The 15,586-nt window shown below is 38.9% G+C and overlaps 1 protein-coding gene across 1 annotated transcript in view; it reads left to right on the forward strand.

Moving 5' to 3' along the window:
* Nucleotides 1-7,695, forward strand: part of LOC136253016 (inositol 1,4,5-trisphosphate receptor-like) — a 38,986-nt gene extending 31,291 nt beyond the window's left edge. Inside the window, exons 17-30 of the mRNA XM_066045603.1 lie at nt 5,024-5,126; nt 5,233-5,399; nt 5,451-5,573; nt 5,621-5,667; nt 5,714-5,800; nt 5,857-6,186; nt 6,241-6,310; nt 6,362-6,485; nt 6,535-6,731; nt 6,820-6,966; nt 7,025-7,102; nt 7,162-7,281; nt 7,329-7,463; nt 7,508-7,695. Coding sequence (XP_065901675.1) covers nt 5,024-5,126; nt 5,233-5,399; nt 5,451-5,573; nt 5,621-5,667; nt 5,714-5,800; nt 5,857-6,186; nt 6,241-6,310; nt 6,362-6,485; nt 6,535-6,731; nt 6,820-6,966; nt 7,025-7,102; nt 7,162-7,281; nt 7,329-7,463; nt 7,508-7,585 — 1,806 coding nt within the window. The 3' untranslated portion in view covers nt 7,586-7,695. The remainder of the gene's footprint in view (nt 1-5,023; nt 5,127-5,232; nt 5,400-5,450; nt 5,574-5,620; nt 5,668-5,713; nt 5,801-5,856; nt 6,187-6,240; nt 6,311-6,361; nt 6,486-6,534; nt 6,732-6,819; nt 6,967-7,024; nt 7,103-7,161; nt 7,282-7,328; nt 7,464-7,507) is intronic.
* The last annotated feature ends 7,891 nt before the right edge of the window (nt 7,696-15,586 follow it).

Raw genomic sequence — 15,586 nt, forward strand, 5'->3', positions numbered from 1 at the left:
TTTTCCCAGATGACGATGAGGCAGTATTGGTTAGGTAAAACTAAGCCCAAACAAGCTTTCAGATCGACCAGAAAAACTTTCAATAAGTTGCTACGGATTTTTTTTTTAATTATTTAACAGAATTTTCTACTGACTGACTTTGTAAGTAAGTAAGTAACTGACTGATGCCTTCAGACAAATGTAACTTGATAACGGCTAAGGCTATGAGCTTGATTTTTTCACTGTTCGACGTCGCTTCAAGCCGAGAAGTGCCTTTTGGCATACTGCAGTACGTACAATGCATTCTTCATGGACTAACCAGTGTCCTCCTTTGTGTCCCATTCATCTTTGCTGACAGCGAAAAGTGTCGATTTGGCAGTAGCACATGATGGCTTCCCTTTGAAACGGAAATCGTCCGTATTTTTCATAGTGGCTACTCTGATTGCAGAGGTGCATTTCGAACAGTTCTTGATTCGTACTGCTGTGTAACGGGTTGAACATAGCCGACAATGAAGTGTAATGGATACTACACTTTTCAGACGATAACTGATATAGCTGGGGCATGCGGCACCATTTCTTTCTTTCGGTATGCATGGATTGCAGAGGTGCTTTTCAAACAGATCTTGATCCGAAATGCTGGTTAACGGGTTGAAAATAGCTGACAACAACGCGTAATGGATACTTCACTTTTCAGACGATAATTGGGGCACACGGTGCCATTAGCGTGGGTTAACCAAGTCATAATAATTGTTTACAAAAAAAAAAGTTAACAAACAAGTACACAGAAAAAATTTGGAATTTTCAACTAAGGTAGGGACCATAGCACATCGATAAAAGTACTGAAACAAGCTGGAATAGTGCACGATATTAAATCACAGTAAAACAGTAAGAAGTGTTATATCCCTACTGTGCATTTCCATTATGGTATCTTGAGCACAGTAGGGATATAACACTTCTTATTGTTTTACTGTGATTTAATATCGTGCACTATTCCAGCTTGTTTCAGTACTTTTTATCAATGTGCTATGGTCCCTACTCTAGTCGAAAATTCCAAATTTTTCTGTGTACTTGTACTTGTATTATTGTGTCATCTATATTGAACTCTGGTAATGCATTTTTATTCTTTGACTCTGAAGGCACTGGTATCTTTCAAAATGATCAGCCACAGCCACTTGTTCTCCAAAGCTTGTCTTACATGGCATCACATAATCACTTTAGGACACATGGCCCAAGCGTAAAAGTATCAAACAGTGCAGTAGCACCGTTTAAGTAGGAATCCCCTTGAAAATTTTGTGCGGCACCCAAACTTCTGCCTTCAAAAATCACATTTTACGTGATGAAAATTGCCTTTATGGAATAGTACTAGTCCATATAATACATAATATATAACAAAACACTTACAGGTGGCCGGATATAGAATTTTTTTTTAAATTGCTGAAACTCAGATTTTATCTCATGACTGCCTTACTGCCTCACTGCCTGACCACAGTTGCAAGGCTAGAGGCCAAACAAAGCAGCGCACGGCCACCATTTTATGCCACAATAGCAAACTCACCAGTGGGATGTGCCCTTTGGGGTTCCGACAAGTGTAGGCTCTCTGCACCTTGTCTTTCTTTTATTTTCAATCAGGCTGCTTGTCTTCTTCATCCAACGAAACCATATCGAGGCATTAATTTTCCATATCAACACTTTCTTTCAGCAGCATATTTAGATGCTACAGAATTATTTCAGAGCTGGATTTCAGAAGCGCTTCAGTCCCGATGCTACTATAACAGGGCTATGCTGCAACACCATCATATCATATCTTGTTTCACTACTTTTTATTGCATAGATCCCTACATCATTTTTTTTTTAAATTGACCATTTTTTTAAATACTAGTAAATATAACTTGGAGATAACAGTTGTATGTTACTGACAGTTGAAATACTTCCCAAATCTAACTGTGGTCTGCTCTTGGCAATTCCAGTCATGTCTTAATCTGCTAAATCTAGTGTTCTGATACAGCACACCCCAGTATCATGTGAGAAGGATCACTTGATACAAACTGTGTACAGATCCATAAATATTCAAAACTTTACAGAGTTTATTTAGTGTCTCTTGAAAGTTTAAGCTTCATTGCTTAGGCATGAGATGGGTGTGAGAGGGTGAGATTGCATCTTAAATTCTGAGAATCCTACAGGAGACATGACCGTTGACAGGTACAAGGGAGCAATCACTTTTATACAGCAGTTCCTCAGAATACTGAGTATCCTCCATGTTTATATGCCGTAACTGTGTTACTGTACATGTTTATCTTTCCCCTCACACGTACACACACACACCTCCTCCTCTCCACTACCATAAAGGTCACGTGGTATTCATACAGCTGTACGAAGATGCTCAACATATCAACTTGGCAGTTTTGCACTTGTGAACAGCTAGTCCCCCTTTGCTATGGAACCATCGGTGACACAATGGACATTTAATAGCTCCTTGTTGTTCTTCTACTGGTAGTGGTCTTTGTGCCAGACACTTGTGTCATTTCAGATTGCTAGGCCGGTTAAATGATCATTCACATATAGAACAATGCACTCTATTATCCATTGCTGAAGTTAGCACATGCTATGAAATATTACAGTTTATTAAATTATATTCATGACAGCTATGTACAGCAAGACCACCCTTACTCCTAAACCACCTTCCACTAGCAGTACACTGTAGTGCACCCTGTCGTTGGTGCTCTCTCTTCAGTACATTTATGTCTTGCTTTGTCTTGTTTCCTATGAAAAGTCCTGCTACACACTGTACACTGCACTGATGGTAAAGCTGCTCTAGATGGATGCTGACTGTCGCACATCCTTTCATTATACAGATTGCCCCACTGACTTCTGTGAAGTGCTGAGGTACACCAAGTATCCAATAGTTCAGTCATCTTAAGGTCTGCCTTTACAACATCTCTCCATCTCTTTCATGGCAAACCAGGTGGTCACTTCTTGGGCAACCATCCGAGCAGTGTTCTCTTAGGGGTCCTGTGGTCTCCCATCCTTGCTAAATGTCCCAACCACTCCAATCGATGCCTAACCAGTTTCGCAGTGATGAATGGTCTCAGAATCACCCCACATCAGACGAATTGTCTCAGAAGTAATATGCTGCTTCCTCCTGCTTATCCCAAGTTCTAATACACCGATGGTGAAAATGGTTCAGATGAACAAGATGTCGCTTGTATGGTGTCCAACACTCCCTTCTGTACAATTGTACACTTAGTTTTTACACATGCCTGATACACAAGTCTTTTAGTTGTAACTGACAGCATTCTATCTTGAAAAATTGCATGGCGTAGTGCACCAAATACTCTGGATGAGGAGCTATACGTTTTCTACCTCTGTGTCCAGCTTCCCATCAGATGTTATCTGGGAACCATATATGATATACAAATTCAGGCACACACTCCACATTTCCTCCAGATGCTACTACTGGTTGTTTATCATCCCCTGTTATACCATGCCCAGCCACCTAGAACTTGATAAAACTAATTGACAATCCAAGACCAGCTGCAGTAGAATGATATGCTCTAATGGCCTTCTTCAGCTCTGGCACATGATGTGGCTAATAGTGCCACATCATCAGCAAACTGACACTTGTCAGTATCAAATTCCTCTGCCCCACTGGTGGATCTGCAGAAAAGTTGTCGGTCCAACTTATACAACAATGTAGTGCCTACACCCTTTACATTCCTTATTCATGAAAACCATCTTTCAGTAACAGCACAAGAATACAGATTAAAAAATGTTGGGGCAATGGTGCATCCCTACCTCAAGCCATTGTTCACATCAATTCCCTCTCATCAATCTAATCTGAGCAGTCATGTTCTCATGAAACCACCTCATGATGTTAATCAGCACTTTCAGTACTCCAAGTTTCCCAAGCACCTTCCAAAGAGCCTTATGGGGCACTGAGTCATAAGCTTTCTTTAAATCCATGAATATTTTAAAAATTGCTTTGCCCGATTTTCAACAGCTATCTCTGAAATTTGACTGATGGTGAATATCATATCATTACAGCCCCTACCCTTCCTGAAACCACACTGTGATTCAGGGAGCAAATTCTCAGCAAGTTTTGCAACCAGTTCTGTACAACTCTAGCTACTACTTTGCCAACCACCTCCAAAAAAGAAATCCCTCTCCAGTTATCACAGCACTTCAGATTTCCCTTCTTGGGAATGGGGGTCAAGATGGCAAACCCATTCTTGTGGGACCCACTCTTCCTTCCACACAACTCTCAGTAAGTTGGTTAACAAACCACAAAACTCACCATTATTAATTCCCACCTTAAATCATCTCAGGTAAGATTCCTACGCTACCCAGAGCTTTCCCATTCTTCACTTTAGCAAGAGCAGCAGCAACACCCTTGTTAGATGGAATTGCAGCAGTCTTCTCAAACACTGGCCTCTGCTCCACAAAGTCCAACTCACAAGGATCAAAATCGCTACAAATGTTAAGTACTGATGTGAAGTGTCTTCTCCAACAAGCCTGCTGAGAGACCCAAATTACTACACGGATTTTCATTCTCATCATCAATGCATGGTCACTACTCTAGATGGAGTTAACCCCCTTCTTCCATATTGTAGGTCTCTAATACCTCTCCATGCTTCTACTCCACCAAAACTCCCTCGTTTAATCTCACTTGCTTTAGCTACAAACCTATCATTCTTTGCCTTCCTAATTGCTCTTCTTGCATTGCTTGTTTAAATTTTACATGATCTTGTACAGTTCATTTCTATGTTGGAGGAATGGGTTTAAAGCAGCAAAAGGCTCTCTAAACCAATCTGGCTGGTGTTACTCCTCATAACCTAACACACTACCAGCAGATTCAATCAATGCAGTGCGAAATGCAGACACACACACTGTGCTAGCTATGCACTGTACGTGTAGGTTGTTCGGTTGGTGATTGTACTTGTATATTCCCCCAGGCCTAGTAATAGTAATAATCATGATTTAACAAGAACTTATGAACTGGTAATTGCCTAGAACATTGTTTAACTCTTTGTGATATGTGATTATTTAGAAAGATATGGAAAAGGATGACGATGCAGAAAGAGCAGCTTTTAGGACCTACCATGCATTAGTACACATGGCAGACTTTGAGGGAATTTCACTGAGCGATGTGGGTAAGTATATTGATATGTGCATGGAAATGTTGATATTACTCATAGTGTAGTAGTCATTTTATGACTTGCGGTTTGGTACCCTTGACATGACTCTAATTTTACTCAGAATCAGCCTGTGTTGAGCCAAAGGATCCTGAGCAATCTAAACACCATTCTGATCTTATGGAGGCTTGGAATCACTGCAAAAAGTGGTCCAAAAGTATAGAGGTGTTCTATCACTATAAAGAGGACCAGAAAGTGTTGGCCAAAGTTCATTTTAGATCTTATCCTGCTGTAAGTGTACACAGTAATGTGAAGATGTGTTTAATAAATGGTGACCATTAGGATGAACTTCCAGAAGAAATAATTGAAAAGGTAAAATATCAGGTAAATCGTGAATCCCCTGAGGACAAAACTCGAGATTTTCTAGAATGGATGATGTCTGTAAAGAAAGAAATCCACCATTTGGTATTTTAAATACTATCGTTGACATTGTATTTAATATTTTATTTCAGACTGTTCTACGTGGAAAATGGTACACTAACATGTTTGTATACAACCTGTAAGTTATCCAGATATATCCATTAATACAATAAATTTTATAACAGAAAAATGAGAAATTACTTACTCATACTTTGGACACTGGTGATGAACATAATGTTGGTGATTGCTTGGAGTGATGTTAACCTCAAATTGTAAGTGGTTTAATCCTTGACACAATTTAAATTTACTATGTGTGTTGTCTATCCAGTGGGTATACTTACAACGCTCCAGATGAAGGAACAGAATTATCAGCTGATGAAATGGCACTGCATAACTATTGTTTGGAAACTTCCTGTTACAACAACAACATATTAAGCGCTAATTTTTCAGCTAATGATTGTACTCGTGATCTATGTGCAATAGAAAAGTCTCTCACTCCATCTATACCTGAGGATGATGGTAGAAGTCATTGGTTTTTTGGCTATGCTCTTTATATTGGAGGTGGTATTCACCTTCTGATGAGTATTGCAATGGTTATGTCTTACTTCCTTATCAACTCATCAAATTTTGTCCTGCCAGATTTTTTCCATAGATACGTGTATGTAATCTGTGTACAGTAAAGTACAATAGTTACTTATATGTGTTTGTGTAGGCTTCGGAAAGGAAGAAATCCATCTTACTCAGATGAACCATTACTGGGATTGAGATCATTTTATCACATAGTAAGACAATGTGTATGGATGAGTTATGTTGTGTATATTTATGTGGTGTAGATGTTTGTGGCATGTTCAGCACTGTCATTACCATTTTATGGATACTTCTATTGTGCTTGTCTACTACACATTGTGATTGATAATGACATTCTCCAACGAGTGTTGAGATCCATTATTAAGAATGGTAAATTTGTTACAAGCTTTTTGGTATTTATATCAATCACAAATTGCAGGCACTTCATTGCTCTGGGTTGGTGCACTTGGTCTGGTAGTGATGTATATTTACAGTGTGGCTACATTCGCATTTTTGGCCAATGAATTTCATGAACCAGATCCTGAAGAAGATGGCGATAATGTTAGATTTTGTCGATCTCTCATTCAATGTTTTATCAGTGTGTTGGAATATGGTTTACTGGACACCTTGGGACTGGTAAGTCAACCTAGAAGAGTAATTGTTAAATTATTATCTACACAAACCTTTATCATGCCTAACTTTTTAATATGGCGTATTTATATAGACTGCTGATTTGCCAATGACATTTAAAGATGCTGCCCTCAGAACTGTCTTCTTTGATCTAACCTTCTTCATCATTGTGACCACTATTGGTCTGAACATTGTGTTTGGTATCATTGTGGATACATTCTCTGAACTGAGAGATGAAAGGGTAAATATGAGGGTTATAGTTACAAATCAGTGAGTTACAGTGTATTATTGTGATGCAGTGGCGCATAGAAGAAGATAAGAAGGGAAGCTGCTTCATTTGTAGCATTGCTAGCTATGATTTTGAAAGAAGATCACAGGTACAGTATGTAATCTATGGTGTCCATTGTAGATGAGTATAAGGTTTGTTGTACTGTAGGGATTTGACCATCACGTCAAACATGAGCACTGCATGTGGCACTACATTTACTTTTACTTGCACCTGGAGAGGATTGATGTTAGTGACCACAATGCTATAGAGAGCTTTGTACATCAACAGGTAATCCATCATATGAAGTTTGTGTCAGTTGCTAGTATTTATTGTAGATCAGGGAAGGCAAGACTGACTTTTTCCCATTGTTCCAAGCAAAAAGTTTAAGAGATACTCCTAATGAAACCTTAACACAACTTGCCGAGTTAAAGGAAATGGTAGCTGAAATCATGGAGCGCTTCAATCATGAGGTACGGTAACATTTTACTGTTTTGACTATGCAATATTTAAACAGGAAAGGGTTGCAGCCTTGCGTAGAAAACACGAGGAGCAAGCACAGTGGGAAAAAGAGCACATTGCTGAAGATCAATGAAGTTTATAATGACCTCTAGTTTTTCGTTTCAGAATTTTTTCTTGCACCACATTTTGTTTGACCAAACATCTTCACAACCACATGCACAATGTTTCTTTATTATATGAACTACACTGACTTGTTTTCAATTAACTGTACTTTGCGTAAAATCTTAGGATCGGGACTTGGCAGGCTTTTGCCTTTCATACATTTAAAAAATGCATGGGGCGTGGCTACTAATTTCCATGTGGTTTATCTTTTAACGTGACCTACACTGATGAGGTTAAATAAGGGTACAAGATGGGTGTGTCACCGTTGCACAACCATGCATAACGTTATACAACTTGCATTTAATGAATTTTAAACAGTGTACCGCCTGCTTTCAAACTGCGTACAAGTCATGTCTGCTGCACGACAACAAGTGCAGCAGCAGTCGCTGTGCATTGGAGATGTGATTTTCCTGTATTCAAAGGAAGGAAAAGATACGTGCTTTCAGAAACTTCCAGGTATGCAGAAAGTAGACGTAGCTGGTACCCATATTAGCTAACTGTGATCGGCCATGTATACACGTTACTATATATCTCACCGTAGCACCCACCACTTATCACTAACAGTCTTACCAGTGATAGGCATGAGGCTATTATGCTCCAAAAATTGAGCATTATGCTTTTGAGCAGTGCTAAAAAAATCACCTATTATGCTTTTGAGAATTGCCCATTATTTCCAAAATCATGCCACCATAATTGGCTATAATGCCAGTTTATTGCTGTATCAGACCATTTTCATTGATGTTTAAGCTTCAAATAGTCTTGAATTCTTTAGCTGGTTGCTGTATTAGAGTATTTCATTTCAATGTGACTGCTTTATTAAAGTAAATGATATTCAGTGACTGCTCTATTAGAGTTTTTGACTGCTCTATTAGAGTATCTCGATTTTTTAATGGAATTGTGCAATTTGCAGATTTTCCTGCTGTTAAGGCCCCTATTTGGTGATTATTAGTTTCTCTAATTACTGATTATGATGCGGGCGGGAGGGCATTACCATTAGGCCATTATATTATTTATACACTAATGTACAGACCTTGTCCAAATTCTCCTTCTTTCCTCCCACAAATTAACAATGGTTTTTAGCTGCAATCGTGCTCTATCGAGCTAGCAGCTTGAAAAACAGTCGAAAATAGAATCCACTGCAGTAATTTTCCAAGGAAACGACAATACTCCTGGCACACTGTAACGTTAATTAAAACGTCATCGTGTTATACAAATTATTACGGTTTGGTATCACATGTTCTTCTGAGCATGCACAGAATAATAATGGCTTACCATGCGGTAACTTGAGACGGATGCTGGCGGTGGATGAGAAACTAATAAGGCTGTTGCTATTGTTCCGGCAGTCACGTGAATAAAAATAAAACTTAGACAAAAAAGATCCTAAAACTTAGACAAAAAAGGTCCTCAAACCAAAAAAAAAGAAAGAAAAACACAAAATGCCTTGAGCAGGAATCGAACCCGTGACCTCCAGTGCTTGAGCCCAGAGTCCTACGCATTGTGCTACGTGGTTCCCAGCTACCCAACTCCCTTAGTTTCTACCTTATATGTCTCCGAGTGGAGTAGCTAACTTCTATATAATATATATATTGAAGGTGAAGAAGAAACTAAGGCTGAACCCGACCCTAACCCTAACACTAGAACTACTTTTCGCATTCCCTAAAGTTGAATGCTCGGGGCAACCTACTATACGCGTTCCGGCCTAAAGTCGAATACTCTGGGCAACCTACTAGACGTGTGCCCTAAAGTCGAATACTCGGGGCATAGTATACAACTAGTGTGCTTGATAGTGAGAAATCTAGTGGACTGCCGGAACAATAGCACAGACAAAATATTTCCGGCTGCCGGAACAATAGCAACTTCGAACTAATAATCACCAAATAGGGGCCTAAAGCTTTATATATACTAGCGGCTAACCTCAAAATGCTAGCATAATTCCTGATTCCCACACATACCTATTATGCCCGAAATTATGCCGGCATAATCGCCGCCGGCATTCGCCCGGAGAGTGTATTACTGACAGCTGATTCAGATTAACAGAAAGATATAGGGTAGAGCATGGTGCACGTGGGCATTTTCCCTTAGAATTGTTAGCTGCCCGGCCGTCCTAATCATTTCAGGAGTCACGTGCGTAATAGTTTTTCAATCATCTTTGTAGCTATACAGGGCCGTTCAGAGAAATTAAGGGACCCAGGGCAAAGAGTTAAAGTGGAGCCCCAGAGGCAAGGAGGTTTCCATTCTGAATCACAACTTCACCCAAGCTGTAAGTTGAAGACCAAAAAAAAAAAAAAGGTCACAACCTGCTGACAATGACCCCTCACCAACCATATATCTCCTTATCTATAAACTTGCTACACTGCTCCTCTGAAGAATACCACGAGTGCTCTATTAGAGTATTTAGATCTGACTGCTCTATTAGAGTATATCGATCATTTAAACAGGTATTCAAGGGGCCCTTTGTGGGGCCTCCTGGGGCTTCTTTCAGGCTGGGACCCGGGGCAAAATGCCCCAACCCCCCTGTGGGCGGCCCTGCAGCTATAGTTAGCTAATTTTCCTTCAGTAAAGCTGTCGCATTTGCCATGCAGTATATTCGGATATTCTGTTTTGTATTTGTGTCCATGTATTTGTTTTGTATCCATGTGTTAAGTTTTGTACTTGATAGCTAGCTATGCATGTGTATTCGTATATTGTATGCTGCCCTGGCAAGGAAGAACGGTTACTGTTGCCGATTGCCGGCCACTGAGATGATATTCATAAATCAATCAACAGCTTTGCCCAAAATGTGCCAGCCTATTTCTATGCAATACTAAAAGTAGCTACATACAAACAACCTAACACTGACAAATTTAGTGCATAGCTTATAGCTACTGGTTCAATACACATGCAACAAGGCAAGTTCTTTGACATGACCAAATAATGACTGTGAGGGGAAAATCCATTGGAAATACCCATGAACCCGCCTAAGTTGCATGTGAGATGCATTTGAAATTGAGAATGGAGCCAAAATGTGCTCATATGGAACAACTTTGTGACATCAGTGAATGTTCTATTAGCGTATGTAAATACAGTCTTCATGGATCATGTTTCATTAATATCATTACCAAGTTTGGATGGACATGACCTTATGATTTAAAAAAGGAAAAATGTATTGCAAACATATGGGAATGCAAATTTAGGGTAACATAGTGTAGCAGTGAAAAGGCAGCTGCTGGTAATTATAAATAGCATCAAAAGTTGTCAGCCATCTATTAATATATGATTTAGCATCAGAAAATCAGGAAAATATTGTTGTAGTGTCATCTGGCAATTTCAGTATTTATATAGCAATATTATAAAATACTGAAATTACCAGATGACACTACAACAATATTTTCCTGATTTTCTGATGCTAAATCATATATTAATAGATGGCTGACAACTTTTGATGCTATTTAGCAGCAGCAGTCTTTTCACTGCTGCACCATGTTGCCTTAAATTTGCATTCACATATGCATGTTTGTAATACATTATTTTCCTCTTTTTTATCACAACATCATGTCCCTTCTTCTACAGACAAAGTTGGTAATGTACATAACTGATAGCTAACTCCTTCATAATGTTTGTGTGTATATATACACACTTAGCAAAGTGCTATATACATCATATGGACCAATGAATTTGCTTTAATAATGAAAAACATTTAAACAACCAAATATGTCATACCTGTCTCATTGAGTGGTATGAATATACTTAACAATTGTAAGGATTTCATTACCTGAATAAGTAAGTAGTTGAACACTAAAGAAGGCAATACAGAGCAAATGATTTTAAGTACGATTATTTCTATAACAATTATTTTGAAGTTCTCTAATAAAGCAGTCGGCCAGGTTTGGATTAATTTTCTTTTTTCAGTAAACAGTGATCACTTGACGAAAAATTGAAAAGTTTGCCTTGAGGACAATTATTATGTGCACTGTATGAGCTAATAAATTCCCTTCAATAATGAATCATGTTAAATGCAACATAGAAAAGGCTTACTGTCACATAATGCCATATGAATATAATTAGCACTTGTGGGGACTTCATTGGTTAGATAGGTAACTGATCAACAACTAAAGACATTTGTATACATCAATCATCTCTCAGTATAGCTATCTCTGTTACATGATAGAAAGACTTTCAAACATTCTAATAAAGCAGTCTGTCACTTTTTGTAATAAATTGTTCCATATGTGTGACAAGTGAGAAATGCCATGCTGTACTGAGAACTGATGTGGATAGTGTCCAGTAAGATAGGATGGTGCAAATAGATGGCTTGCAGAGTCTGAAACAGAGAAGGTGCAAAGGAAAGTGCATGTCAAAAAGTGCAAAATGCCAAAAAGTCAAACTAAAAGCAATGAAGCCTAGCATATTAAGTGGACAAATAACTTTCTATGGTCTAGTATAGTTTACATGTGGTACTGTCAATACTTTACTGAGACATCTGTAGTGTTGTCTAGCTATCAAACTGAGCACTTAACTTCCTGAAGAGGACACTCTTTCTTGTGCTCTTCCATGTCTTTACGAGGAATACATCGAATTACTCCTTTGGCATAAGGGTGTGTACGTGCACGTCCTTTACAATTGCGAAATGAATAAGGACAACTAAGTGTACAACTGTTAGGACAAGGTAAAGGAAGCTTGGGGCACTGCTTCTTATGTTCTCCCTCGATAAACTGATTTCCTCCTGTAATGTGACAGTACCGACAGTCAACCTTATAACATGGACACTCAGTCTCAACATGACTGGTTAGATATTGTTGTTGTAACACCTTCCCACACTCATTGGAACACTGTACATCCTCAAACTGACAACCATCACTGTTTCCAAGGTGATTGTTGATGTCATTCAGTTCACCCTGCCACTCACAACCTCTCTCCTTGTTAGTACACATCACATGAAGACTCCTAATCTCTCGATCAGCTTGTTTGTTGACGTAAGCCAGAAATTCTTTCTCACGGCAAACTGGACAAACGTTACTTACAGCAATGGGTTTCTTGACATAGTCCAGACAAGACTTACAGAAAACATGTCCACAACATTTAGTGAGGTAAGGATCTTGACTGGGAAGGTGACAAATGTTACAAACAAGACGATCTGGTGGATCATCAGCAAATTTGTAATCATATCCACCTGAGCATCCACTATTGTCACTGGACATGGCCATAGTGTCAAGGTTGTTGCTGTGACGAATGCTCACGAGTCACTGAGGTGGCGAAACGCGGACAAGCCCTTATTTGAGTTAACGGCGACGATTATGATTATGATGATCTAACCTGTGATGAGATCTCGGTTGAGATGTTGTAACCAAGACGACCATTGAACGACGTCCGAGTCCGCCTATAGACACGTGTTCTGTGCGTGGGCGTACAATGGCTCTGATCTGGAGTGCATTAATAAAAGTAGCTAGCCGCACTTGACTGTGAAAGTAGATCTACAAGGTAGAGTCTAATAATCAAAAATTTCCTGGAGGCATTCCCCAGACCCCCCTGGCTTGACATGATTTGCATGCTAAAACTGTCAATAAGCTTATCAGCTAGCGGTTTGCTTTTAGTTGTTCTAAAATCACTCTCATGTTCATTTTCAGAGTCTAATTTTCAAAAATTTCCTAGCTGGGGGCATGCCCCCAAACCCTCCTAGGTTGGCGTGTTTTGCATATGCTAAAACTGTCGATAAGCTTATCAGTTAGTAGCTTGTAGTTGTAGTCTAGTAGCTAAGCTTGTTTTTGTAAAATTGCTCTCATATTCAATCTCAGAGTCTAATTTTCAAAATTTTCCTGGGGGTGCATGCTAAAACTGTTAATACACTTATCAGTTAGTAACTAGTTTGCTTTTAGTTATAGTATAGTAGCTAGTAAGCTAACCTTGTTCTGGTAAAATCGCTTTCATAATCAATTTCAGAGAGTTTAATTTTCCTGGAGGGTATGCCCCCCCAGCTTGGTTTGAATGCTAAAACAATAAGCTTATCAGTTAGTAGCTAGTTTGCTTGAGCTGTAGTCTAATAGCTACTTAGCTAAGCTTGTTCTTGTAATGTCCTTTTGTCTGTTTTTCTTTATTGAAAATTACAGGTTATAGGGTCCCACATTCTAAATTTGTCCTGGGCCCCCTAAATCCTCTCGGTTGTCCTGACCATCACTACCAGTAGCTATAGTTAGTGACATCAGCAACACCATCATGATTATGATGAACAAAATGAAAATTAAGTACATGATAATTGTGGATCCTCAGTCAACATGTGCATAACCACATATCTGACCAACATGGGTCAGCTGTGGGCATGGCAAGGAAAATAAACACGCCAATTATATAACTAAAATTACAGCTACATAATTACAGCTAACACATACAAATTAAAATCAGTCCGGATTGATTGTCCATTCTTTGGAGTTTCTACCATAGAAAATTCTCAGAGATTGAGGCACTGACTATTTCATTCAAAAGTCCTCTAGCACTCACTTTAGAAAATAGGGGTACTTGCTGGGTAAAATTAATGACATCTTTAATTGCAAGAATAGAATTAGGCAGAAAATGGCTCAAAACGCTAACTTCCACAGTTCTGTAGCAGTGAGAAATCTTCAAACAACCTAACTTAGCCAAAAGTTGTACATATGTGACCGAATTTGACAAAACAAGGCTTCCACACACATCCACTTTTATGACTTTGAATCACCATAACTCAATGTAGGAGCATGACATTAGTTTCAAATTTTGACCTGGAATTTTACAAAACTTTTAAGGTAATAGCTTACTGTGTAGTCAAGTTACAGTTGGTTGAAGTCAGAAAATTGGATGTGTGTGGAAGCCTTGTTTTGTCAAATTCGGTCACATATTCAGGTTGTCTCAGTAATAAGCTATAACATTAAGAAACACAGGCAGCAGGCCAACTTGAAGTCATGCATAGCTAATAGTAAAACAAACTAGTCAGTGAAGGCCACTACTAAAATAGTGAAAGTCACTACTAATGTCTGCTGCAATACTCACTCACTATTTTTGTGTAGTGATGTTCCTGATTTTGTAGTGACCATCACTACCATGTAGCTATAGCTAGTGACGTCAGTTCACTACTAGCTAGCTATAGTGCAGTGACGTTCACTACTAGTGTAGTGAGGGTCACTACCAAAGAGTAGTGAAGGTCACTACAAAAGTAGTGAATGTCACTACACAAAAATCATGAGCACTGTGGCAGAAATTAGTAGTGAAATTCATAACTTTTTTAGCTATAGCTAGTGTGTGATTTTCTGCTAGCTAGCTATACCACAAGCAATGTTGGATTGGATACAGGATACTATGCCGGTATATAAAACACAGCTATATGTACGTATAGTTTATTATTTGCATGCAGCATCATTCTGTTCAGCACTATAAGCATACTAGCCAGCTGTACATCACGTGTATGTGCCGCATACACTTTATATGATTTTCATTGATAATGTCTCTCATTAATGGAAGCATTTTTTATGTGCATACAGGGCATTGTGTATACCCACCCACCGATCAGGAATTTCTGGCTATGTACGTCACTGATATGAAAAAGTCTCTATAATGTCTACTATATGTGCTACTAGGTATCTACACTGTTAAACTGTGGTGGTATCCGCATAAAGTGTTATGATTACTCCTGAATTTTAACAGTGTAGGAGGCTACAGGTGTAATTTCATTTTAAGCAAAAACAATGAAATGTATAAACAATAAATCCTTTATGGTGCTCATAAAAGACCACTCTGGCATAATTATATATAGCACATAGCTAATTATAGTGGACCATTCTAGTTACAAACTTGATACTTGTGTCCATGCATTTTGCAACTAAAACATTAATTCTGCAGATTTTAAACCTTCTCATGGCCAACCCGGCAGCATCTGGGGCTGTGCCTCCAGACCCCTGCTACCAGAAATTCTATGCTTGATCCACTGAGCTCCACGCATAGGTTTTCCTTCTACATTATTACTTCTGTT

This window comes from Dysidea avara, chromosome 4, assembly GCF_963678975.1.
Source record: "Dysidea avara chromosome 4, odDysAvar1.4, whole genome shotgun sequence".
NCBI lineage: Eukaryota > Metazoa > Porifera > Demospongiae > Dictyoceratida > Dysideidae > Dysidea > Dysidea avara.